Below are 27,724 nucleotides of genomic sequence, written 5' to 3'. Positions count from 1 at the left end.
CAGACGCCTGCCTCCCTCTGGTGTCCGTTCAAGATCATTACACCCACTCACACTGACCCTCAAGGTTTACCGCCACCTGGTGGACACTCGTGGTCATTATAACAGCACTCAGACTCCCAAGACACACACACACTCACACACACACACACACACACACACACACACACACACACACACACACACACACACACACACACACACACACACACCTTCACCCTCTTTCTTTATACATAGTGTTGCTGTTTAGTAGATTAGAACTCTGTGTTAGATGATGTTGTTACTTGATTGTGTTGGTTTATGAAATAATTACTGAATTATTTATGAATTAATGCATTTGTGTAAATAAACGCCTTTTAGCTGAATTGATCGATTCCTGGTAATGATTGTGCATTTATTGTTGACAATTCACTGGTTTGGAACAGTCTGTGCTCGAATCTCACACCTTCACTTTTATTTAAGATTGTTATATTTTGCACAGGAATATTAACTAACTTAAAGGTATAGTAGAGGATTTTCTTCTTCCGGGTGGATCATCAAAATAACTGGTCCTCCCAATTGTCAATCATTCTGGTGATATATGACGTAAGCCCGTCGTACGTGCTCGTCCCTGCGCGCAGCTCACTCCACACGGTTCTCATCATGCCGGTGGCCGACCCGACGCATTATTCTCGGACATTTTTACACAGTTTCACCCCCTCTGGTGCAAATCTTCTTGTAAAGTGAGCTTGTGTGAGCGATGCCGACTTGTGACTTGTAAACAGAGCGTGCACGAGGAGAACTGGGCTCGTGCACGTCTCTCGCACGCGTTTTAGTAGGCGTTCCGTCTCGGGAGCAGGTACAGCGTTGCGCATGCGCATTTTTTTCAAACGGTGGAGAGGGCGGTTCTTTCCTAAAATTCCTGAAAATCCTCCTGTACACCTTTAAATAATCTGTTTTACAAACGAGACTGATATTTTGGTAGTAGCTATTTAAATAGAATTAATAATCAATCATTCAAACTGCATTTTAATTTTCTTCTTCTAGACTGCTTATTCTCTTTATCTATTTAATTAAGTCACAGTATAAGCAGCCTTGTATAAGAAAATGAAAATGCAGTTTGGACGATCATTAACATAAATAACAATTTGCCTCGCTTGCCACAGACACAGGAGATAATCCCAAAGAGAAATGAGGGAACATTATCTCATACATGATCAGTGTAATATGGTATCGCATAGTATGCACAGCATCATTTGGCTTTATTTGTCATACTGTACTGTTCCCTTGTGCATCAATAAGAAAGTACACAAAAGTACAGATATTATGAATAGCATATATTATAACAAGTACTTAGCACATACATATATCAATAGAAAGTATAAAAGTGTAAATCAGTAACTAATTGAATACTTTATAAAATGATCATGAGCAGGATTGCAGTGAGGAGATTAAAAACACGAATAGCTGTTATTTAAGGCTCTGATTGCTTAAGGATACAAACTGTTTAAAAGTCTGGATGTGCAGGTTTCACTTGCCAGAAGCTCTAAATTGGAACATTTCAGGAGGTGAATATATTAGTCTGCCGGATTTGGTAATCCTCAGTCAAGCTGTTTGTGATATATTTTATTCTGATATACGAGAATGTGACTGTCTCAATCACACTGTCTTGATAAATTCTCCCAATGAGCCGCACCCTTGTTAACCAAAGTAAGAACATCTTTATCCATGCTCATATGCACCACAACATGATTTACACTTTATCCCCGATTGTTTAAGCACTAGAATTGAAAGTATTACACAATTATCACAACTGTGACTCAAGGAGCAAAACGTGGCCCAGATGTGCACCACTGGAAGCACAAGGTCAGCCTCGCACTTTTTGCAAAACAATACACACAGTGATTTGCAAAACACTATACACATTTGTATACATTAGACACAGAAGTATTTCCTTGCAATTCCAAAGCACTGACTGTGAAATGACGACACGTTGTGAGCCAAACAGGAAACAGCCATCAGGTGCTCAAACACACGATTGTTTAATTGGAGAGACACTAATCATGTACAAGCACTGTAAAAATGCAGCAGGTAAGTTCACCTGCCTTACCAAAATGAGTGCCTTTTGAGTGAAACTCGGAGAGTTGCACAGCGTCAGTGCCGTCGCTGTGCAAGGCAGGATTAGACAATCCAGGTACAAAAGGCTGGATTAGACAATCCAGGTACAAAAGGCTAGATTAGACAATCCAGGTACAAAAGGCTGGATTAGACAATCCAGGTACAAAAGGCTGGATTAGACAATCCAGGTACAAAAGGCTGGATTAGACAATCCAGGTACAAAAGGCTGGATTAGACAATCAAGGCAGTTCTTCTAACGTTGTCTTGCCAATTAGGATATGGCCTGCGATAATGCTGAAGTTCTCTGGCCAGATCCAGCTCTGCGAAGAGATAATGTCTAGTATTTTCTGTATTATTTGTGATATCTTTTTATTTATTTCTGTAATTTGTAGCCTGTACTGGATACAGTATTTGATGTTTCCCGGGTTACAGTACCAGTGTATCACATCACTGCAGACATGTTTTGTTGTGATTCTCCATGTTGACGATTTAGATGCATGGAGAGAAATAAATTATATTTTCCTCAGTCCGCAGCATTAGTCTTGTCAAGTGTTTTGGTGAAATCATTGTATATTTGCACTTTGTCTGTGTACTACAGTACTCAAATCACTGAGACGTAGACGTAAGTGTTTAAGGTTAAGAATAGCAGTGTTTAACTGGTTCATACAGAATGAAGTAATATGAAGTGTGTGTGTTTCATATGGTGACAAAATCCGTTTTTGTAAATTGGTGTATAGTTTTGACAAGAGTACTTCATTTCACAAAGGGTCTGAGGTGTTCTGCTATTTAGCTGTTTGGTTGTGCTAATTGTGTGTAGTGTTTTGAGAAAACGGGACCAGTTTTCAAAATTCTGCTTAAGCAATTGAAAAACTGTACGAAGCCCCTTCTATATCTCGTCTATCCTTGGTAATGTAAAATCATCTAAAGTACTAAACTGAGAGCAGGACTGATGGTAGACAACAACATATTCACTCACCAGCATCTTACAATGTCCAAAGATTTGTACATTCCATAAAACATGAAAAATAATTTACATTTTTCATTAAATATGAAGAATGTTTGCTAGAGTCTATGTTAGCTAGTCTAACACACTCAGTTTCTCTTGGATCTTAAATAAAAAGCAATTGTTTGAAATGAATTGTGAAATCCCTGGAGCTTTAGTCCAGACATGTGAAGAGTGAAGCAGATCATTTGTCCACAATTCCTTTCTAAGGAACTTTGTAATGTGAGTGTCTGAAACCAGTGTAATCAGAGTACAAAGGTAAAGGAAGAGTCATCAGAACTGTTACCTGCCAGATAGTGTGTCCTCCTAATGGGTGGAACTCCTCTGCAGGGGGCTCCAGTGACGTGTTCCCTGGTGGAGAACTGAAGTTTCCTCTTTGGCTCAAGAACTGACTGACATCATGCTGCTTCCAGCCTCCGTCAGTGGAAAGGGAAAGTTTCTGCACAAAACCACCTGGGATGGGAAGTGCTATGCAAATTACTGAACAGTAGCGCACACACACACACACACACACACACACACACACACACACACACACACACACACACACACACACACACACACACACACACACACACACACACACACACCACACACAGGTTTTTCAACTGTGGAAGGAAATAAGATGAGTAGGCAAAGGGTACATCCGAATTGTCCCTCCTGTCTTAATAGCTTTGACGACTTGTACTTTCCCTTCACCCCGGAAGTGTTTTGTGTAGCGGCCATGATAAGGACTGTCTGAATTCTCAATAAACAAAGGAAAGGAGGCTTGTTGCTTCCTTTAGAGCCTCCTTTAGCCTAGGAACCACTGATGCATCCTTTTTAGAAGGAGGCGAGCTACATGCTACAACATTTAAAGGCACGGGCTCGTCCAAGAATTCGGGGAAACTCAAGATGACTGGAAAGGGAGCAGATCATGAAAGTTACTAAAGCAACAACATTGAATCATTTCAAATCATCTAAAACCCAAATGTGCTTTTTGGATTCAATTTTCAGAAACTTGTAGTTCTTTCCCTCACCGTGGCAGACGACCTTGCACCGCCGTGGCATTATTATGTCCCTAAGTGAAAGTACGCACTGACTGCCACACTAACATGATCGCCTTACACTAACTCCTTCAGGAAGCCTCCTAACTCCTTTCACTAACTCCTTCAGGAAGCCTCCTAACACCTTAACTCCTTTAGCAAGCCTCCTAACACCTTTCACTAACTCCTTCAGGAAGCCTCCTAACACCTTTCACTACCTCCTTCAGGAAGCCTCCTAACACCTTTCACTACCTCCTTCAGGAAGCCTCCTAACTCCTTTCACTAACTCCTTCAGGAAGCCTCCTAACACCTTAACTCCTTTAGCAAGCCTCCTAACACCTTTCACTAACTCCTTCAGGAAGCCTCCTAACACCTTTCACTAACTCCTTTAGGAAGCCTCCTAACACCTTTCACTAACTCCTTCAGGAAGCCTCCTAACACCTTTCACTAACGCCTTCAGGAAGCCTCCTAACACCTTTCACTAGCTCCTTCGGGAAGCCTCCTAACACCTTTCACTAACTCCTTCGGGAAGCCTCCTAACACCTTTCACTAACTCCTTCGGGAAGCCTCCTAACACCTTTCACTAACTCCTTCAGGAAGCCTCCTAACACCTTTCACTAACTCCTTTAGGAAGCCTCCTAACACCTTTCACTAACTCCTTCAGGAAGCCTCCTAACACCTTTCACTAACTCCTTCAGGAAGCCTCCTAACACCTTTCACTAACTCCTTTAGGAAGCCTCCTAACACCTTTCACTAACTCCTTCAGGAAGCCTCCTAACACCTTTCACTAACTCCTTCAGGAAGCCTCCTAACACCTTTCACTAACTCCTTCAGGAAGCCTTCTCACACCTCCTATGACCTTATCCACGGTGTTAAGGTAACGTCCATAGATAAGGCAATAGGAGGGACAATTGGGACGTTCCCACAGATTGCTATTCTCCTGCTTGGATAAAGAGAACCAACCAAACATAAGCGTGAGTTGTCATCTCCTAGTTTTTCAAGAAAAGAACCGGAAGCAGTTAACATGGGTAGACAGAAAAATGTGCACTTTATTGGCTTTCAACAAGCAATGACTTGTTAGCAGTGACTGCTTACTATCATCTTACTTTGACATTACTGGATGTCAACAGACTAGTAGTGTGTGCCCCCTGCTGTTATCACTTTATTTACAATGTGAACTTGAGCAAGACGCTTTCCCACACTTCAGAAACCTCGAAGCATGGATTTTTTCCCACATTCCATCTCTTAATTCCATGTCTACCTTTGTCAGATGCAATACATCCCTACAGCTACTTTCAAAGTCAACTGTCTTTTTAATATCCCAATCTTTATATTTTATTATTCTCATGCAGGCGTCAACATTTCTGAACTGAATTATATGAAAATGTTGTTGGTTGAAGCAGTTTTATATTTTCATGACAATCAATATATAATATCTTGGGTTGTTGTGTTTTGCTTCTGTATGTATTTTTCCTGAGTAGAAAGATGAATAAAAAAGTGTACACGATTTCACAAAATCTGCATTTCTTCTGTCCCTATACTTGTTAACAGTGGCAAGATTTCAATGGTCTTTTGTACCTTGAGAGTTGTTCGAAAAGTTCTGGACAGGATCAACTCTGTAGGTTTGGTTCATGATGAACAATGGACATCTGTGAGGAAAATGTTAGAAGAAGAAAATGTTATTTTGGAAGGCAAACCAAGAGGAAAACAGAAAATTACAATCCACTTCAGTTCAGAAAGAGAGATTATTTTGTTGGACAATGAACACAACCCTACTCATGGATGAAAAATTCATTAAATATTTGACAGACCAAACAGACTTATTTTTAGAAATTAATGATGAAAATGGAACTGATCCAAGAATTGTGTGGGATACATATGTTGGGATTTCACAGGACCACAGAAAGTTTGTTCATTTCTGGGGAGAGACAATATTCATTTGTCATGATATACAGTCATGACATGAATTCTGACCCAGGAATGTGATTGACCATCACACCCAGTGGGGGTTGAGGGCCTTCTGCAGGACCTTCCTCCCCCCTTTCTGCTCACAAGACTCTTCCCCCCATGCAATCAGCCAGTCACTGATTGGTTGAAGCTCTCAGGCTTTGACACCTCTGAAGTCACACGTGGACAAAAAGGCTTTCAGCCAGCCTCCATTCGGACTCTCGCTTGCAAAGAAAACTCCAAGTAGGTGGGTTGCTGACGAGCTGCTCCCAGCAGCTCAACTCACCCAGCGTTAGCACACAGCTAACACCAGACGCTCTTGCAACCAGAGGCCTTCACTCCTCAACTCCTCTGCTGACCCACCACGAGGGTCAGACCTTCCCCTGATCCAGAGACCAGCACCCAGAGTCTGATCTCCCATCAACCAGGAAAACCAAGCAGTTCCTCCAGGACGGACCAGGGAAACGACGCCTCACAGAACTTCTTTGTGTTTTCCTCAACCAGCAGGAAAACCATCACAGACCTGAGTGACCAGCTCCTCAGTCTGGACAAAAGGAACAACCAGGAGCTGCAAAGAAGGACTCCTGAAACATCAACTTCATCTTCTTCTCCTCAGCCTGCAGAACCAGCAACCACAGTTAGCAGGAGGTGCTAACTACAGGAGAAGACACCAGCTTCCCTCCAGCAGGACAACAACTGAACTCCTTCAAGGAAGTGGTAACAACTGGGCTTTACCTGAGATTAGTTAAACCTGATGCTATGATAGAACTGTTTAACTTTATGAAGATGTGTTGATTCTGTTACAGTGATTGAGTTCTATAGATAATGATATTAGGAGCAGTGATCAACCTGTAAACCAACATTAGCTCTGCCACAGACACAGGGTCTGCATGCTAATCTTTGCTTTACTAACTAGTTAACTCACAATCCTACACATATCACATCAAAGACAACATCACACAGTAACTGAACACCATCTGACGACTCCTGACGTTTTACAAAACAAGTCTCATTCACATCAAGTCATTCTAGAAATGGTCCTTTAGCAGAGACACCCAGGAAGCAGACGCTAAAGACTAGCTTCCATGTTCCATTGTTCTCCAGCACATGGTGGAGACCCAGGACAGACTTCCTGTTCTCTGATAACCTCCATCTGAATGGAGTTTCTTGTGATCCGCCATCTTGTTTTGTAGTTCATCACACGTCACACACACACACTCCCTCCACCTCTCTCTCTCTCTCTTTCTCTCTCCACACACACACACACACACACACACACACACACACACACACACACACACACACACACACACACACACACACACACCAGCTGTATATAGGTAGTTAGAATCTGTGTTTATTTGTTTTCATTGTAAATAAATATAATGTTTGGAATCATACTTGCTGTGTTATTAATGAGCACAAAGGTGAATGAAATGTCGACCTCTTCTGTGTCAAGAACTCCAAAATCCTTCAAGCTTTACTGTTAATTCTGGTAATTGTAATTAATTCAACTATTAATTCAAATTCCTGATGAACTGTTTAGTATATCTTATGAGACTGATAGAACTGAATTGACTATCATTTCCTGTTAAGACAGTGGAGCTCCGAGGTTCTGATACATCAGATTACATTTCAATAACAATTAATAACTATCTTTGATAATTATTAATCATTATCGATAGCCAACCACAACATAAATAGTGATCCATATGAGGTAGTAAATCCCTACACATATAAAGCTTATATGAGGTGTATGGTTATATCCTATACAAGTCAAAAGAAAAAAGAGTGAGCTGCCAAACAGTTGGAAATAGAAAATAAAATAATACAATTAGAGGAAACCTATTAAGCCCCAAAATCTGATGCAACTCTTATTGAATTAAAATCTACTAGAACAGCACTAAATAACTTGGTAACAAGGAAGGAAGATAGGGATATACTATTCACTAAATAAAACATTTTCGAATTGGCCAACAAACCAAATCGCGCTTTAACATGCCAAGCAAAGAATCCCCTATCAAATCCTATATATCAGCTATACAGGATGACAATCAACAAAGACAAACTAATAATCGTCAAATTAACGAGAGCTTCAAAACATTTTACACTAGACTGTACAGTACTGAGATTGATGAGGAGAGACTTAGGACAGGAAACATTTTAGATCGCTTATGTTTCCTACAGATATCAGAGGATCGGTCTGACCGTTTGGAATCTCTTATCTCCATAGTAGAAATAGATAAAGCTAGATCCACACTTCAGCCAGGGAAATGTCCTGGAGAAGATGGCTTCCCAGTCAAGTTTTTTTAAAGTGATGAAGGGGAAAATTAACAAACTTCTGTTAAGGGTCTTTGATAAATCACTTGAGGGGTCTGCGCTCTCTGAATCCATGAATAGGGCTAACATAACACTAATAGCAAAGAAGAATAAAGATCCAGAGCTATGCTTCTCTTATAGACCAATCAGCCTACTTAATGTGGATAACAAAATACTTTCCAAAATACTGGTTCTTAGACTGGAGAACACTGTAAATACAATTGTGGATGCAGATCAGATCTGGGGTTGAAACTCCTATCATAACACGAGATGCTTACTTCACATTATTCATCATTTTAATACTAGCAAGGTGCCGTCACTTATATGGACGCCAAAAAGGCGTTCGATAGAATTGAATGGGATCTTTGAAGTCATGAAGAAATGTGGTTTTAGATGTGGCTTCCTAGGATTAATCAGACTGCTGTATAAAGCACCGACTGTTTCAGTTCTGACAAGCGGTCTGTTGTCTGCACCCTTCAAAATGAAAAGAGGTACAGCTCAAGGAAGCCCACTGTCCCCGACTTAGTTTTCCCTGGCTATAGAGCCATTAGCGTTGGCTATAGAGCCATTAGCGTTGGCAAGGGAGCCATTAGCGTTGGCTATCAGATAAAATCCTGATATCCAAGGAGTAACAATTGGTACTAAACAACATAAAATTAGACTGCATGCTAATGATATTCTTTTGACATTAACAAAACCCTCTCACTCATTAATAGCTTTGACTACTTGTTTAAAAGAATTCAGCCTAATATCTGGATATAAAGTAAATTTTGATAAGTCAGAAATAATGATCCTAGATAATGACATAAAAACAGAGCCACCTTATAGTCAGCCATTTCATTGGGCTCCATCTGGGTTTAATTACTTAGGAATTAGAATTGTCCCCCAGCTCAATCAGTTATATTCAGAAAATATTGCTCTTCTGGTTAAAAATGTCCAAGAAATGTAAACAAGGTGGAAGAGTCTCCCTATATATATATATATCCCAACCAAATAAATGTATGTACGTATGTCTGTATATATGTATATATGTATGTCTGTGTGTGTATGTGTATGCTTGGTGTGTGTGTCTGTGTGGGTGTGTATGTATGTCTGTGTGTGTGTATGCGTATGCTTGGGTATGGGTGTGTGGGTGGGCTGGGATTAGGTGATGGGGATGGGGGGGGGGGGAAACTGGGGCTCCTGGGGGGTGGAGGGAGGCTGTCCTCCGGCCGGGCCCGGCTGGGCCTTCGCTCTTCCTGGTCTGGGGGGGGGGGGCTGGTCTGGGGTTCGGCGGCTGGGGCCTTCTCTGTTCCGCCGGGGTTGGGAGGGTGGTGGGGGGATGGCCCCCGGGGGTGCGGCGGGCGCCGCTGTCGGGGCCGGGGGGGCTCCCTGCCCGCGTGGCCTGGGGGCGCTGCGCTGGCCGGTCCCGGCTTGGCGGCTCGGTCGGGGCCCGGGGCTCTGCGCCCTTTATCCTTCTCTTGTGGGCCCCTCTGGCCTGGGGGGGGGGGGGTCCTCTCTGCACTCTTTATCCTTCTCCTGTGGGCCCCTCTGGCCTGGGGGGGGTCCTCTCTGCGCGCTCCGTCTGGTGCCTTCCGGGTTGGGGCGTGGCTCTCCGGGGGGGTTTGTCGGGGCCTCCCTGGATCCGGTGGGTCGCTGGGTGCCGGAGTGGCGACGTCCGGCCCTGGTGGCCTTGGGCCCCGGGGTGGTGCTGCGGCCCCCCCACAACAGTTCCATTCACATCCAGAGGACACACACACACACACACACACACACACACACACACACACACACACACACACACACACACACACACACACACACACACACACACACACACACACACACACACTTCCACTCCTCACTGACGAGATTGTTCTGTTAATTATCAAAACCAAGTTGTTGTTTGTTGTTGTTCTGTTTGTTTGCTTGTTTTATGTATTTATGTATTTATTTATTTTTGTTTTATGTCCTTTTGTTTTTGCTTTTGTTATAATTGTTGTCATTATTTAGGTGTTTTGCTCTGTTGTTGCTCAGGCTGGTCTTAATCTCATGGCAGTTGGAAAATATTTAGATCACTGTGGTTAATGTATTATCAAAAAAAAAAAATGTATGGAGCACTAACAAGGGTATTGTATGTATTTTTTTCTTTTCTTTTCTTTTTTTTCTTTTTTCCACCAAGTCTTTCTCTGTCTCTCCTCTCCTTTCCTCTCCTCTCCTCTATCCTTTCACCCCAACCGGTCCACAGAATTCCTCCACCTCTGACTCTGGTTTCTACAAAGGTTTCTCCTTGTTGGGGGAGTTTTTCCTTTCCACGGTCGCAAACACACCTGCTTGCTCATGTGGATATGTTGGGCTTTTCTATTTTTTCTATAAAATAAAAATAAATAAATAAATAAATAAACTAGAAAGATTGCAACTTCCAAAAGAGCAAGGCAGATGGAACCTTCCCAACGTAGAATACTTTGCGCTATCTATGCAAGCCGGGATTATCTCTTCATGGGTGAATGCAAACACAGACTACCCTTGGTTAAGACAGAGAATCATTTATATGTAAACCCCTCTCTCCTGTCAACCTGCTGGGCAAAATCCTGAAGGAAATTCTACACACAGCAAAGAATGACCCTCTGATAACTAATGTAGTGTGGGCTTGAAAGAAATGTGTAAAAATTAGGGATGAGCCGGGTCTCGTTTCAGATGAGTATCCAATACGACTACGAGCATGAAAAGAGTAAAACTTGTCAAAATCCATGTTCCTCCTGAAGGAAAATCCTAATTTGGTAACTGACTGTCTTCACGCTCTGTGATTGACCAGTCACACGCAGCTCCTGCTCCTCCCTACACACACACACACACACACACACACACACACACACACACACACACACACACACACACACACACACACACACACACACACACACACACCCCTGCAGCCACAGCTCTGCTCCACTCTCTGTGCTTGGCTTGACTCTAGCTCAAGTTGCTTTCTTCGGCTCGCCTCTATTTCAGTTTGTATGATATTTAATAGGGATAAGCGAGTACACCACTGTCTGTATCTGTTCAACCATCTAAATGATCTGTATCCGTATCCCAACTCGGAGTGGGCGGGCCTAAACCGGAGTGGGTGGGGCTCAATTGAAACTGGGTGGGGCTTAAATCAGTACATAAAAGCCCCGTTTCCACCGCACAAAAAATACCGGCCTAGACCGGTCTAAACCGCTCTGGTTCGTGTGTCACCACAGGAATGCGGCCTGAACCGCTCCAGACCGCCCCCCTTCCATTGGGGTACCAGGACCATGGAACGGGTCTGAGGTTGAGGAGCTGTCTGCTGATTGGTCAGTGATTTACGACACGCCCTCAATATGTTAATGTGCCGGCTGAATCCTCTGCTGTCAGTGTGGTCAGCTGTGCTCTGGTTGTTTTTCTTTTCATTTTCTTTTCTTTGCTGCTCAACTTTAGTGTTTGTGGTGAAAGAGCGACTTGAGGCAGGGGGAGACCGGGGGGAGGGACTTTGTATCACGTTGGAGCTTCCTGTTAGCAGCATAGCGCTCGCCGTGGCGTGGATGTGCGTCCGGGACACCGGAGTCTGGAGCTTTCGTCTCCGGCGCTGACCGCGCTCCGGCAGCTCCGCTTCCCAGAGGCGGTCAGCGTTCTGTTCAGCCGCGGTCAGTGGCGCTTTATCACGGGGACGGACCGCGGAAGCGATGAAAAGGAGCTCGGAGCTCGGCGCCTCCGTGTTCCGGCGCTGAGCTGCCGGACCGCGATCAGCGCCGGAGTGGAGAGCCTCCTGCGTTTGAGCAGAAAGCTCAGACTCCCGTGTCTGCGCCTCAGCCAACCGGGGGGAACGCTCCGGCCACTTGCCCCACACCCGAGCGCTGGAGTGCGGGGCACGTCGCCTCAAGTCGCCGGCAAGTGGCCGGAGGTTTCGCTCTCTCACAAACACGGAAGCGGCTGCAGCTCTCCACTGCAAAAAGCAACAGTGTTTTGTTTTTTTTTCCGCTGCAAAAAGTAACAAAGTGGAGGATGTAAACAACAACAGAGGATTCACAAGATCTAGATCTGACGACTTTCTTTTCTGTTATAATGTCACATTTCTGTGGAGCTCATAAGCCCCGCCCACTTTGAACACTCCTCTCTGCAGTGGGGACGCGACCCAAAATTTCGGTCGGGGTCTCTATTCTGTGCCGCTCCGCTCCGTCCCGGCACTTGTGTGCGGTGGGACCGGGGCTTATTTTAAGTGTGAAATTGCTCCTGTCAATAAAACACATTAAAGACAACCAGAGACTTCAGTTATATGACTTACATTTTTAGATGTAATTCTTTTTTCAGATCTTTCAATCTTCCTACAAAACAATCACAATATATCTACTCTGTTTCAGAAGATGGCACAAACAGATGTAATGTAGAACAGAAATAAAACAACAACATTGTACTTCTGATTTTTGTAATCCAATAAGCTACTACTATAAAATTCAGTTTGGTTTATGTTTCTTATTTTACTCTTTGGTTAGTCATTCTTTCTGAATTATAATAAAAACTATCCTGTTTTAAGTGAAAACAAAAGTGTGAAATTGATATGGATTGATCAGAAGTTGCTTTATTTATTGTTAATTTGAAAAGTATTTACAGAACAGCCTCAGAATTGAGATTTAATGTTTTATATGTTAAAAAAAACTATATACTCTATAAAGTATATAAAGCTTAATTTGGGACATTTATAATACGTTCATTTTTATGAACATCCATATACAATAAACACATTAATATAGGCTACTTTGTGTGTTCAGCTATATGTGTGTATGTGAGTAAGTCTGTAAGACTTCATTTTGTAATGATGTGTGTGAACCTGGTGATTCATGTAAACATCCAGTGGAGACAAACAGGAAATAATATGTCAGTCTTGTTCACTGTATTCTTCTCAAAAGCACCACGTTCAGTACGACCAGAGTTTTCCAACTGACTTTACACCTCCAGCCACACTCAGAGCAAGCAGACGGAAAAAAAAGTGACCAGTGGTAGTGACAGTTGGTACACGAGCCGTTTTCAGCTCTGTCTTGTCAGATGCACCACGTACGTTACGAAACAAGTTCACTAAGTAACTTTAAATATCATAAAAACCGAAATCGAGGTGAGCTGAAGAAAACCTAAGGCATACAGAAGAAAGCAACATGAGCAAGAGTCAAGCCAAGCACAGAGTTCAGTCATTGTCTGTGTGTGGTGTGAGTGTAGGGAGGGGTGGGCGCTGTGTGTGACTGGCAGGGCATGAAGACAGCAAGTTACCAAATGAGGATTTTCCTTCAGCACGAGCACGGATATTGATGAGTTTTGCTCATATCAATTCGTCAAAAATGCTACATCCCCCCACAATATGAACTGTGCAAAAATCAGTCTTCTTCTAAAACCAGATAAAGATCCTACACTACCATCTCGCTATCGCCCGTTATCACCAATCAATGTACATCTATTAGCAAGCAGAATAGAAAAAAAATTACACCCCACATCATACACCCTGATCAAACTGGGTTCAATAAGGGATGACATTCCACTAACAACACACGCAGGTTAATTAATCTTATACAAATCTTCAACAAAAGGCCATTATCACCTCCTGAGATGCAGAAAAAGCTTTTGATTGGGTAAATTGGAAATTTTTACTTGCTCCAAATGACCTCTCCTGGATAAAAACATTGTACACTTCACCCAGTGCCTGTGTTAAAACAAATGATCAAACCTCCTCAAGGTTCAATCTCAAGAGAGGCACCAGGCAGGGGTGTCCACTCTCACCATCTCTCTTTGCAATTTTTATTGAACCATTAGCAGCAGCCATGAGACAGAACAGTGACATAAAAGGAATACGAACAGCAAATGTAACCCATAAAATATGTCTTTATGCAGATGATGTATTACTGTTCTTACAAAACGCACAGACCTCTCTTCCACAAACAATAGAGTTAATAGGCAGATTCTCTGGAATAAATCAGTTGTCTTGCCTATGAACTCTATTTTTCAGCACACATCAAATACCCCACTAAAACCAGGGAACATCAAATACCTCGGCATTAATATCTCAACCAAACTGTCAGACTTGGTGCACTTAAACTACACCACCTTATTAAAACAATAGAAGAGGACCTCACTCGGTGGAGGACACTTCCTATATCACTTATGGGGAGAGTAGCAACAATTAAAATGATGGCCCTGCCTAAAATTAACTACATCTTTTCAATGATTCCAACAAAACCACCAAAAACATGGTTTAATAAATTGGATTCCCATATCTCAAAATTCTTATGGAAAAATAAACCATCAGGTATAAGTTTAAAAACACTGCAGAACACCAAGGACCAAGGAGGCTTAGAACTTCCAAACTTCTATAATTATTATCTTGCCAATAAATTACTTTACGTTATAAAATGGATTAATCAGAAACTTAGATGAAGGCTGGCTGGACATTGAAAAAACCTTCTGTGAAGATCTCCTCATCAGAGACCTTCCTTTCTTCAGTCCTGTCATCAAAAAACACAACTGCTTTAAAAGCATCAATATAAACAATCTCTGACAGCTTGGTGGGAATTTCTTAAAATGAATGGATCGTCACTCATTCCCTGCAAACTCACACCTTCTGGAACAATCCTGACATCCTGCAAAGGAAGAAACCAATAAACTTCACAAGATGGCAGAACAAGGGAAGAAGAACCTTGGAACACCTTCTCTCTAATAACTCTTTTATTCCATTTAAAGATCTAATAGAAACGTATGGTATCAGTCAAAACAATTATCTGGAATATCTTCAGCTCCAGTCAATAATACAAACACAGTTCAAACTAGAAGAGATGAACCTAAACTGACCTCAGACAAACCTCCTGAAGATCTCAGCACCAAAACCACTTTCTAAAATCCTTTAATCCTGTCATGTTCCAATACCACAATATCCCTTCAAGCTCCAAATGGGAAGAAGATCTAAACATTAACATAGAACCAACGCTTTGGTCACTAATCTGTAGAAATACATTCACAATGAGCAGAAACACCAATATACAGCTCAGACAATACAAGATCCTACACTAGTTCATTACAGGACAAAGATGTTCAAGATGGTCTACTTCCTCTAACATATGTTCTAACTGCACAGCTGATCTCCTTGATACCTGTCTACACTGTGATCTCCCTGTTACCTGTCTACACTGTGATCTCCTTGATTCCTGTCTACACTGTGATCTCATGATACCTGTCTACACTGTGATCTCCTTGATACCTGTCTACACTGTTACCTCCCTGATACCCGTCTGCACTGTGATCTCCCTGATACCTGTCTACACCGTGATCTCCTTGATACCTGTCTACACTGTGATCTCCTTGATACCGTCTACACTGTGACCTCCTTGATACCCGTCTACACTGTGATCTCCCTGATACCTGTCTACACTGTGATCTCCCTGATACCTGTCTACACTGTTACCTCCCTGATACCCGTCTACACTGTGATCTCCCTGATACCTATCTACACTGTGATCTCCTTGATACCTGTCTACACTGTGATCTCCTTGATACCGTCTACACTGTGACCTCCCTGATACCTGTCTACACTGTGATCTCCCTGATACCTGTCTACACTGTGATCTCCCTGATACCCATCTACACTGTGATCTCCCTTATACCTGTCTACACCGTGATCTCCTTGATACCTGTCTACACTGTGATCTCCTTGATACCTACCTACATGCACTCTGGCAGTGTACACCAGTCCAAACATTCTGGCAAAAGATCTGTGAAGACTTATCGTTATACCTGGACCCCCCCATTCCAGTCTCACCTGCACTTTGCCTGTTAGACGATCTCACAGAAATTAAAGGAGAGAAAAACGAGTCCTTCACACTCCTGGTCTCCTGAAGCGTCACAAAGAAGGCAATCCTCATGACCTGGAAATACGAAAGTAATCTGAATGTAAAGTTATTTAAAAACTTACTCCTAGCCCACATCACATTGGAGAGCATGTCTGCTTGTAGGAAAAATCAATTGGCACAATTTGAGTTGACATGGTCCCCAATAATGGGGGGGGGGGGGGGGGGGTATGGCTCCGCCCTGGGGCTCTTGGGGCCATCTGTGGCTGGGGCGTCGTGGCGGCTCTGCGGTCTGGGGGGGTGCTGGCATCTATCCTGGGGAAGCGGCGGCCTGGCCTGGGGGATGCTGAGGGGGTTGTGTGGGTGGGGGTGTGTTCTGGGTTGGGGATGGTCCCGCTGGGGTGGGGTAGGGGTGCTGGGTGTCGGGCCCCGGCATGGCTGTCTGGCCGAGGCGGGTGGGTGTGGGGCCCTGGGGGCTTGGTGTCCTACCCTGAATGGTGGGGGTTCCCCCCCAGTTGCCCGCTGGGGTGGGTCCTCCCTCTGCCTCCTTCCCCCCACTGGGGTGGGTTGGCCCCTGCTGCCGTGCTCTGGGTCTGCCTCGCTCCCAGATCTGGGGGGTGGTGGGGTGAGGGACAGTGGGGCTCCCCAAGGCCGGAAATATGGGAAATAGTCTGGGGGGGAGGGTGTGTGTGAGTGTGTGTGTGTGTGTGTGTGTGTGTGTTCTATATATAAGTATGAGTGTCCGTTGTCTGGTGTGAGTATGTGAGGGTGTGTGGGGGGGGGGCGGTGTTCCCTCACTGCTGGCTTCCAGCCGGGCTCGTGCTGGGCCATGCGGGTGTTAGACTCTGCTCTTCAGCCGTCGGGTGGGGTGGGGGGGGGGGGGGGGGGGGGGGCTTCCTGCCTGGGTCCTCTTGTGGTGCCTTGTCACAACAGTTCCAACCACACCCAGTGGACAACCCCCCCCCCCCCCCACACACACACACACACACGCACACTTCCACTCCTCATTGATGAGATTTGCTGCTGATTTTTCTTGTTTTCTGCTATTGTTCTTTCAATTATCAAAATAATTATTTTTGTTTTTGTTTTGTAGTTGTTGTTGTTTGTTTTGTTTTGTTTTCTTGTATTGCCTACTTGCTAATTTATACTCCTGCTTTAAAATCATATTACTGTCTAGATAGAACTGTTCAGGCTGGTTTAATCTAGAAAATCATGTTACTGCCTAGATAGAGCTGCTCAAGTTGGTTTAATCTAGAAAATCATGTTACTCTCTGGATAGAGCTGCTCAGGCTGGTTTAATCTAGAAAATCATGTTACTGTCTAGATAGAGCTGCTCAGGTTGGTTTAATCTAGAAAATCATATTACTGTCTAGATAGAGCTGCTCAGGTTGGTTTAATCTAGAAAATCATATTACTGTCTAGATAGAACTGCTGAGGCTGGTTTAATCTAGAAAATCATGTTACTGTCTAGATAGAGCTGCTCAGGCTGGTTTAATCTAGAAAATCATGTTACTGTCTAGATAGAGCTGCTCAGGCTGGTTTAATCTAGAAAACCATGTTACTGTCTAGATAGAGTTGCTCAGGTTGGTTTAATGTTCTCCTGGGGGACTTCAACGCCCACGTGGGCAATGACAGTGAGACCTGGAAGGGGGTGATTGGGAGGAACGGCCTCCCCGATCTGAACCCGAGCGGTGGTCTGTTATTGGACTTCTGTGCCAGTCACAGTTTGTCCATAACGAACACCATGTTGGAGCACAGGGGGGTCCATAAGTGCACGTGGCACCAGGACACCCTAGGCCGGAGGTTAATGATAGACTTTGTGGTCGTGTCATCTGATCTCCGGTCACGTGTCTTGGACTCGCTGACCATCTCCCTCGGCTGCAAGAATGGCGGCTGCGCGGAGTTGCGGTGTGGCAGGTCCTACGACCCCGCGCGTCCTTTTCCATCAAGGAGGCCGTTTATGCCGCAGAACATGCCAATTAAAAACTGTATTGAGGGCAAAGCAGTCTTTTAACAGCAAAAAGGCCTGGAATGTGTTTTATGGAGTGCTTTTTGGGCTATTGTTGCTACTCACTGTCGCATCACCTGTGCGTATCTACCTGGCCAGAGCAATCAACGCTGATGGAAACCACCTGTGCCACCGTGCACTCCCGGCGTCTGAACCTGGAGCAGGCGCCGGTTCGTGGCCAAGCGACGTTTCTCCAGTGAGTTTGCAGTGTAATCTACTGGGATATTATGCGATCTATTCATCTGTCCTGCGGCTCGGGCGAGCCCAACTGCCGGAGCGCATTACTGTCCCAGTGGGTCGCTCATCCATTACACCGCTCCGGAGAATGGCAGGTCTCCTCCTCACGCTGCTCCTGCTGGCCGGAGATGTTCAGCTAAATCCTGGGCCAGTAACCACTGGAGCGCTGCAGAGCCCCGGCGCAGTCCCTGTGTCCGCCATTCACTCGGTGCTACCGGTGGTGAGTGAGCATGAACCCCCTGAGTCGGGCTTCTCCACTTATCATTTAAATCTCGGACATGGTGACTTAATGAATAACTTATCGTTCCTGGACTGTGGAGACCTTGATAGGTCCACTGTCTGCCCTACTAAATCTGCTGAAGATGCCGCTGCGCGTTGTAACCCCGCAGTGAAGAGACAGAGGTTATTCAAAACTTTTCAAACTGTCAATCATGCGAAAGTTTTGTGGGACCCGAAGCTGAAACCAAGGGGGTTATTCGGCGGACAATTTAACATCAGGAGCATTACTCCAAAAAGCAATCAGCTAATTCATCTTCTGTCTGACTCAAATATGGACTTTCTTTGTCTGACCGAGACGTGGTTGAAACAGTCTACTCCCTCAAGTGTATTTACAGTGCCTGGATATCAATGTTTTAGACGAGACAGACGGATGGAAGGGGAGGGGGGGTGCTTTTTTATGTAAGAGAAGGCATTAAATGTGAGCGCGAGGTTTATAAAGCGGGTAACACTTTGGAATATGTTGGGATAAAAATTATTTTGTCTAAACAAATGTCTTTTAACATTATAGGTGTCTATCGGCCTCCCTCTGCAGATGACACTTTTTATGATCAACTTGCTGAAGTCTTGAATGAGTGCAATCACAACAAAGAACTATTGCTTATGGGTGATTTTAATGTGAATTGGGAGGATAAAACCAAAAGGAAAAAACTAAAAATGATTACCGAAAAAGTCCACTTAAAACAACTAGTAAAAGGCCCAACTAGGATTGCAAAATGCTCAAGTACACAGATTGACTTGATATTTACTAACAGAGCAGAAAGAATAACGAAAAGTTATAATTTAATTACCGGCCTATCCGACCATAATTTAACTCTGTGTGCTAGAAAACTGTCTAAAAATAGATTTAGGAACACAGCAAACAAGACAAAAATCTGCAAGTGCATACCGAAAGCTAAACAAGAAGAACTTGCAAGTGAAATTAATAGTTTGAATTGGGATGATGTATTATCCTCTGATGATCTGAACTATGGGTGTAACACTTTCACTAACAAAATTAATTCTGTGAAAGAGAGATTTAGTGTGAGTGTCAAGACACAATTTAAAAACAAAAATAATTGACCTTGGTTCAATGAGAATTTATGGAAGCTGATGAAAACTAGAGATGCTGCACTGAGGAAGGCAATTAAAACTAGAAGAGAAACTGATATGCTGGTTTATAAAGGTTTGAGGAACAAAGTTATCCAAGAACTAAGATCAGCTAAATCCCGATTTTATGTCAATATTTTAAATGAGGCAAGAGGCAACATTAAATTGATATGGGAAAATATAGATGATCTCACAAGGAGAAACCATAAATCTATAGGAGATCTTATATTAAAAGTACAGGGAGAGTTAATTGAAGATAATCGTGTTGTTGCTTCTGCTCTTAATAATTTTTTTCTTGAATCTGTATGTGAACTTGGGAAAAAATTTCCAACAAGAAAACTGGATGTTGCTCCACTAGATAAAACAGCCCCGGTCTTCCAACTGGTAGAAACAAATGTGTCACAAGTACAAAAAATCATCAGCTCTCTGAAAAGCTCCAAATCTAGAGATGCTTTTCACTTTGACACCAAGTTTGTTAAGTAACATAAGGATATTTTATCCTGTCCTGTCACTCACCTAATTAATCTCTCTTTTAAACGTAGTCTTTTTCCTGAGGACTGGAAATGTGCCATTGTCACACCTGTTTTTAAATCTGGAGACCGCCTTGAAGCTAGTAACTATCGACCTATAAGCATACTGCCAGTATTTTCAAAAATTGCTGAAAAGGTTGTCATTGAACAACTGACCTCATTACTTAACACCAGCAATTTTGGTCTACATTGTATGCAATTTGGTTTTAGAGCGAACCATTCAACCGAGACTGCCTCCTTACATTTAATAGAGCAAATTAAATCACGGCTTGATAAAGGAGGAGTAGTTGGTGCTGTATTTTTAGACCTGCGTAAAGCATTTGATACAGTTAACCACAGTGTCTTAATATCAAAACTTTCTAAATTAAATTTTTCGCCTAGAGCTCTGGCTTGGATGTCGTCATATTTATCAAACAGGAGGCAAAGTGTTAAAGTCTGTGATGCACAGTCCAGTTACAGGACATGTACTATGGGAGTCCCACAAGGATCTGTATTAGGTCCTTTATTATTTAGTCTTTATATTAATGATCTTGCTGAACAGTGTGCTGATGTCGATCTGCAGATGTACGCAGATGACACTGTTGTTCATGTACATGCTAAAACAGCTGACTTAGCAGCTGCTAAGTTAACAACTGCACTGGAGAGAATCACTCTTTGGCTTGATCAATCATGTTTGAGTTTAAATGTAAACAAAACAAAATGTATATTTTTTTCTAAAATCATGGTACAAATCCCTGATGTTGAGATTCTCATTAAAGGTGAACGAATTGATATAGTTACTGAATTTAAATATCTTGGCGTGTTTCTGGATCCAAAATAAAATTTTAAGAAACATGTAAAAAAAATGGTTAAAACCATAAAATACAATTTAGTTAATTTTAAACACATCAGAAATTGTCTCTCTCTGGATGCAGCCAAGATATTTATGCAAGCCATGATTCTGTCCCGCATGTCATATTGTATCACCTGCTGGGGGCAGGCTGGTGAATCTACTTTGAGACCTCTGGAGTCTTTATACAAACAAACTTTAAAAACACTGGACAAAAAGCCAATTCGTTATCATCATTGTAGGATACTTGAGAAACATGAATTATTGAGTTTTGAGAATTTTAGGTTATTCACCAATTTGTGTATGGTCTATAAAATTTGAAATGGTTTGGCCCCACAGCCATTATGTGTTTTTGTCCACGCTCGCTCGTCAAATTCCATCAGATCCACTAGAATATCCTCCATACGAGATTGTACCATACCATTTCGCCGCACTGTAGCGGGGCAATCTGCTTTTTCTGTAAGAGCCACAAACCAGTGGAATACCTTACCTGACGCCGTACGGGGCAGTAGCTCTCTCAGAGTCTTCAAATCCAACCTCAAAAATCTGTTAAAAGCTGCTCAGCTCTGCAACCACTCATTTGGTCCGTAGACTTCTTTTTGTGTGTGTGGGTGTGGGCGTGGGTGGGATGAGGGAGGTGGGGGGAGTTGCATGCAGACGTGTGTAGCCACGTTGTTGTGGTGTTTTATCCCTGTATACTGTTTAATCTGTGTTGTATTTTTGTGACCTGCCAAGGGACTACAGATGCAAATTAGCTTAAAGCTACAATCTGGTATAGTGCATCAAATGTTTTATGCATTTATGTTCACTAACATTTATGTTTTAACTGTACATTGTCCCTTTTAAATAAATGTTATATTCATTCAAAGAGAGGGGCAGAGCGGTCAACTGATCACCACCTGGTGGTGAGTTGGATGCGCTGGACTGGGAGGAGGCCGGATAGACTCGGCAGGCCCAAACGCGTTATGAGGGTCTGCTGGGAACATCTGGCCGAGCCCTCCGTCCGTGCAGTTTTCAACTCCCACCTCTGGGAGAGCTTCTCACAGATCCCGAGGGAGGCTGGAGACATTGAGTCCGAGTGGACCATGTTCTCCACTTCCATTGTTGAAGCTGCTGCTCGGAGCAATGGATGCAGGGTCTCTGGCGCCTGTCGTGGCGGCAATCCCTGAACCCGGTGGTGGCAACCGGAAGTAAGGGATGCTGTCAAGCTGAAGAAGGAGTCCTACCGGGCGTTGTTAGCGCATTGGACCCCTGAGGCAGTCGACAGGTACCGGCAGGCCAAGCGAGCCGCAGCCCGGGCTGTGGTGGAGGCAAAAACTCCGGTCTGGGAGGAGTTCGGAGAGGCCATGGAGGAGGACTTTCGGTCGGCCTCAAGGAAATTCTGGCAAACCGTCCGGCGCCTTAGGCGGGGGAAGCAGTTCTCCACCAACACTGTTTACAGTGGAAGTGGGGAGCTGTTGACCTCAACTGGGGACATTGTTGGGCGGTGGAAGGAATACTTCGAGGACCTCCTCAATCCCACCACCGGTTGTGTTCCAACTACAGAGGGATCACACTCCTCAGCCTCCCCGGGAAAGTCTATTCCAGGGTACTGGAGAGGAGGGTCCGGCCGTTAGTCGAACCTCGGATCCAAGAGGAACAATGTGGTTTTCGTCCAGGTCGTGGAACACTGGACCAGCTCTAGACCCTCCACCAGGTTCTCCTGATGGTGGAACACTGGACCAGCTCTAGACTCTCCACCAGGTTCTCCTGATGGTGGAACACTGGACCAGCTCTATACCCTCCACCAGGTTCTCCTGGTGGTGGATCACTGGACCAGCTCTAGACCCTCCACCAGGTTCTCCTGATGGTGGAACACTGGACCAGCTCTAGACCCTCCACCAGGTGCTCCTGATGGTGGAACACTGGTCCAGCTCTATACCCTCCACCAGGTTCTCCTGATGGTGGAACACTGGACCAGCTCTAGACTCCACCAGGTTCTCCTGATGGTGGAACACTGGACCAGCTCTATACCCTCCACCAGGTGCTCCTGATGGTGGAACACTGGAACAGCTCTATACCCTCCACCAGGTGCTCCTGATGGTGGAACACTGGACCAGCTCTATACCCTCCACCAGGTTATCCTGATGGTGGAACACTGGACCAGCTCTATACCCTCCACCAGGTTCTCCTGGTGGTGGAACACTGGACCAGCTCTATACCCTCCACCAGGTTATCCTGATGGTGGAACACTGGACCAGCTCTATACCCTCCACCAGGTTCTCCTGGTGGTGGAACACTGGACCAGCTCTATACCCTCCACCAGGTTATCCTGATGGTGGAACACTGGACCAGCTCTATACCCTCCACCAGGTTATCCTGGTGGTGGAACACTGGACCAGCTCTAGACTCTCCACCAGGTGCTCCTGATGGTGGAACACTGGACCAGCTCTAGACCCTCCACCAGGTTCTCCTGATGGTGGAACACTGGACCAGCTCTATACCCTCCACCAGGTTCTCCTGATGGTGGAACACTGGACCAGCTCTATACCCTCCACCAGGTTCTCCTGATGGTGGAACACTGGACCAGCTCTAGACTCTCCACCAGGTGCTTGAGGGTTCATGGGACTTCGCCCAACCAGTCTACATGTGTTTTGTGGATCTGGAGAAGGTGTTCGACCGCGTCCCCCGAGATGTCCTGTGGGGGGTGCTCCAGGAGTACGGAGTCCGGGGTCCCTTGTTGAGGGCTGTTCGGTCTTTGTATTCCCGGAGCAGGAGTTTGGTTCACATTGCCGGCAGTAAGTCGGACCTGTTCCCAGTGCACGTTGGTCTCCGGCAGGGGTGTCCTTTATCACCGGTTCTGTTCATCATATATGTGGACAGAATTTCTAGGCACAGCCGGGGGCCGGAGGGGGTCCGGTTTGGGGACCACAGGATCTCATCTCTGCTATTTGCGGATGATGTGGTTCTGTTGGCTCCATCAAGCCTGGACCTTCAACGTGCACTGACGTGGTTCTCAGCCGAGTGTGAAGCAGCTGGGATGAAGATCAGCACCTCTAAATCCGAGGCCATGGTTCTCCACCAGAAAAAGGTGTCTTGCCCCCTCCAGGTCGGTGGAGTGCCCTTGTCCCAGGTGGAGGAGTTCAAGTATCTTGGGGTCTTGTTCACGAGTGGGGGGAAGATGGAGCGTGAGGTCGACAGGCGGATCGGTGCAGCGTCTGCAGTTATGCAGACGTTGTATCGGTCCGTCGTGGTGAAGAAGGAGCTGAGCCAGAAGACCAAACTCTTGATTTACCGGTCGATCTTCGTTCCTCCCCTCACCTATGGTCATGAACTATGGGTCATGGTAAATGGTAAATGGTCTAGATTTATATAGCGCCTTCTAACCACACTGAGTGCAGTCCCAAAGCGCTTCACATATCAGTCATTCACCCATTCACGCTCACATTCACACACCAATGGGACAGAGCTGCCATGCAAGGCGCTAGTCGACCACTGGGAGCAATTTAGGGTTCAGTGTCTTGCCCAAGGACACTTCGACACATAGACCAGTGTAGACTGGGATCGAACCTCCGACCTCTCACTCCGAAAGACGACTACTATACCACCTGAGCCACGGTCGCCCTCATGACCGAAAGAACCAGATCCCCGATACAAGCGGCTGAAATGAGCTTCCTCCGTAGGGTGGCTGGGCGTACCCTTAGAGATAGGGGGAGGAGCTCAGTCACTCTTAGAGATAGGGTGAGGAGCTCAGTCACTCTTAGAGATAGGGTGAGGAGCTCAGTCACCCTTAGAGATAGGGTGAGGCGCTCAGTCGCCCTTAGAGATAGGGGGAGGAGCTCAGTCGCCCTTAGAGATAGGGTGAGGAGCTCAGTCACTCTTAGAGATAGGGGGAGGAGCTCAGTCACCCTTAGAGATAGGGGGAGGAGCTCAGTCACTCTTAGAGATAGGGTGAGGAGCTCAGTCACCCTTAGAGATAGGGTGAGGAGCTCAGTCACTCTTAGAGATAGGGTGAGGAGCTCAGTCACCCTTAGAGATAGGGTGAGGAGCTCAGTCACTCTTAGAGATAGGGTGAGGAGCTCAGTCACCCTTAGAGATAGGGTGAGGAGCTCAGTCACTCTTAGAGATAGGGGGAGGAGCTCAGTCACCAGGGAGGAACTCGGAGTAGAGCCGCTGCTCCTCCACATCGAGAGAAGCAGCTGAGGAGGCTCAGGCACCTGTTTCAGATGGACGCCTCCCCAGGGAGGTGTTCCATCATGTCCCTCCGGTAGGAGGCCTCGGGGCAGGCCCAGGACACCTGGAGGGACTATGTCTCTCTGGTAGGAGGACTCGGGGCAGACCCAGGACACCTGGAGGGACTATGTCTCTCTATGACCTGGGAACACCTTGGGGTGCCACCAGAAGAGCTGGAGGAAGAGTCTGAGGTGAGGGAAGTCTGGGCAACTCTGCTCAGACTGCTGCCTCCGCGACCCGGCCTGGATAAGCGGCAGACAATGGATGGATGGATGGTTTAGTCCAGAAAATCATGTCAAGATAGAGCTGCTCAGGCTGGTTTTATCTCATAACAGTTGGAAAATATTTGGATCAGTGTGATAACTGTAAATAATATATGTAGCACTAACAAGGGCTACATATGTAGCCCTTGTTGTCCCCCACCCATCCCCCAACTCCCTCTCTCTCTCTCTCTCTCTCTCTCTCTCTCTCCTCTCTTCTCTCTCTCTTTGAGCATTCACCCCGGTCGTGTACAGCAGCCATGCTAACTTCTAATAAAGCAGCAACATGGGGAGACTCTTAGTCTCTTCTTGTTGCAAGAGCAAAAACTGTTCTGACGTCAGAAGCTCTCAATCACATCATATTGTCTGCCCAAGCTGCTGAACAGGATAAGGGTAAAAAAAAACAAAAAAAATGCTCTATCCGTCTGGCTCATCCCAACTAAATATGGACCCAGCAACCCAAAAAAATAAGGCGACGAGAATTGGCTCGATCCTTATTTTATTGTTTGAAAGTAGCTCTCATCTTAAAATAGGTTGGAGACCCCTGGCCTAAAGGTTTCCCGACTCAAAGTTTAGTCATCTTTTGCCAATAGCATTCATCTCAAAAGATAGTTTACTACTTATAAGGAAAAGAAAATAAACATCTTTCCTACACTGTGCATATTACAATATATGTACTGTACATTATTAAGCCAGAGTGTAATAGAAGTATATAACTCTGTCCGAGTGAATATGAACAACTTATCAGTCTCCGGTTGCCCCAGAATTCTTCATCTTTTTTTCCTTGTTTTCCACTAGATCGCCAGGTGAACTGGTGAATCAGATCCAGGAGGGACGCTGGGTTTCTTAACACCGTCACCAGGATCCCCTCGGAGCCAGGTCCGCCGTTGCCTCCACTGCCGAGTTGTAGATCATGGTGCTGTCCTCCGTCGTGTGGGGAACGGAGTTTGAAACCATATATTTCTTTCCTTCAGTGCGGTTTTGGCTTCAGCATACTCCCTCTGTGTCCATAACACCCCAGGCACGTAGTCATGGTCCCTGTGTATCTGTTTCCCGTCCAGATCAAATAACTTTTTCTGCCATGCTGTTTTAATCACGTCTTCTCTGAAACTGGAGAACCTCACCACTATGGATCTTGGTGCAGCTTCGGTCGGGGGTTTAAGGACCAGCACCTGATGCTCCCTCTTGATGTTCAATTTTGTAGACGGGGGAAGCTCCAAACCTTTAATTAGGAGGTCTTCCATGAAAGCTGCCACCGAGTCCACAGTCTCTTCAGCACCTTCTATGTATTTTCCGTGTATTCCAATGTTTTCATGTTGCAGGCGGCCCTCCAGGTCTGTGATTTTAGCGTGAGTTTGCACCTGAAGCTTCACCAGCTCCAACAGGACTTCTTCCGAGGACTGGATTTGGGTCTCGGCCGTGTTAATCTGCTCTTCTGCTTCTTCCATTCTTTACTTGAACCGTTTTATTTCCTTTCGTATGCCATTTCATTGTCCACTGGACCCGGATCCGACATGATGACATTGCTCCTAGCTTGTTGACGATTCGTTTTCTCCGTCATCTTGTTTTCTCTCCACAGGTGTTTTCTTCCCAATTTGTGGCATTTTCGTTTGCCTATAAGGTTTTCTATAGCGTATCTTTGTCTTAGGATAGATTCAAGTTTTTTGGGGCATAAATTAGTTCATAAACATTCCAAAACATTCCACATACTTTAAATATTAATGTATTACTTTCTGGTATTTCATTATAATATTCCTTCTTTCATATTCTCACAATATTAGTTAACTTGTTTTTATATGTCCTGTATTTATTTTCAGCTGAGCAGTTCTGAGTCACTTTGGTGGACCGATGGTCAACCATGGTCTTACAATGAGAGAGGCTGGTTAATGAGTACAGCCAAATTTGAGCAAGTACCTGTCGGATCCATAATCTGGACTTTTCGAAATGAGAATAGGTAAGGAATCTACTCTCATGAGAAAATTGCATTACTGTATATAATACAGAAATCAATGAGTACAGTTGTATTGTCTGTGGACTGTTCTGTAGGACGGTGAAAATAAAGTATGTTTCAA

General features: G+C 44.7%; 1 protein-coding gene across 1 annotated transcript in view; it reads right to left on the bottom strand.

The window, feature by feature from the left end:
- The window catches only part of LOC308145917 (muscarinic acetylcholine receptor M1-like), a gene marked incomplete at both ends in the record, with an annotated part of 112,629 nt that extends 85,529 nt beyond the window's left edge, over positions 1-27,100 (bottom strand). The window contains 2 exons of the mRNA XM_080517508.1: positions 3,384-3,536; positions 26,777-27,100. Of these exons, the coding sequence (XP_080373634.1) occupies positions 3,384-3,536; positions 26,777-27,100 (477 nt within the window). The remainder of the gene's footprint in view (positions 1-3,383; positions 3,537-26,776) is intronic.
- Positions 27,101-27,724: the final 624 nt, after the last annotated feature.

Source organism: Blennius ocellaris (assembly GCF_963422515.1).
Source record: "Blennius ocellaris genome assembly, chromosome: 21".
Classification (NCBI taxonomy): Eukaryota; Metazoa; Chordata; class Actinopteri; order Blenniiformes; family Blenniidae; genus Blennius; species Blennius ocellaris.
This window is presented reverse-complemented; position numbering and strand designations above follow the sequence as displayed.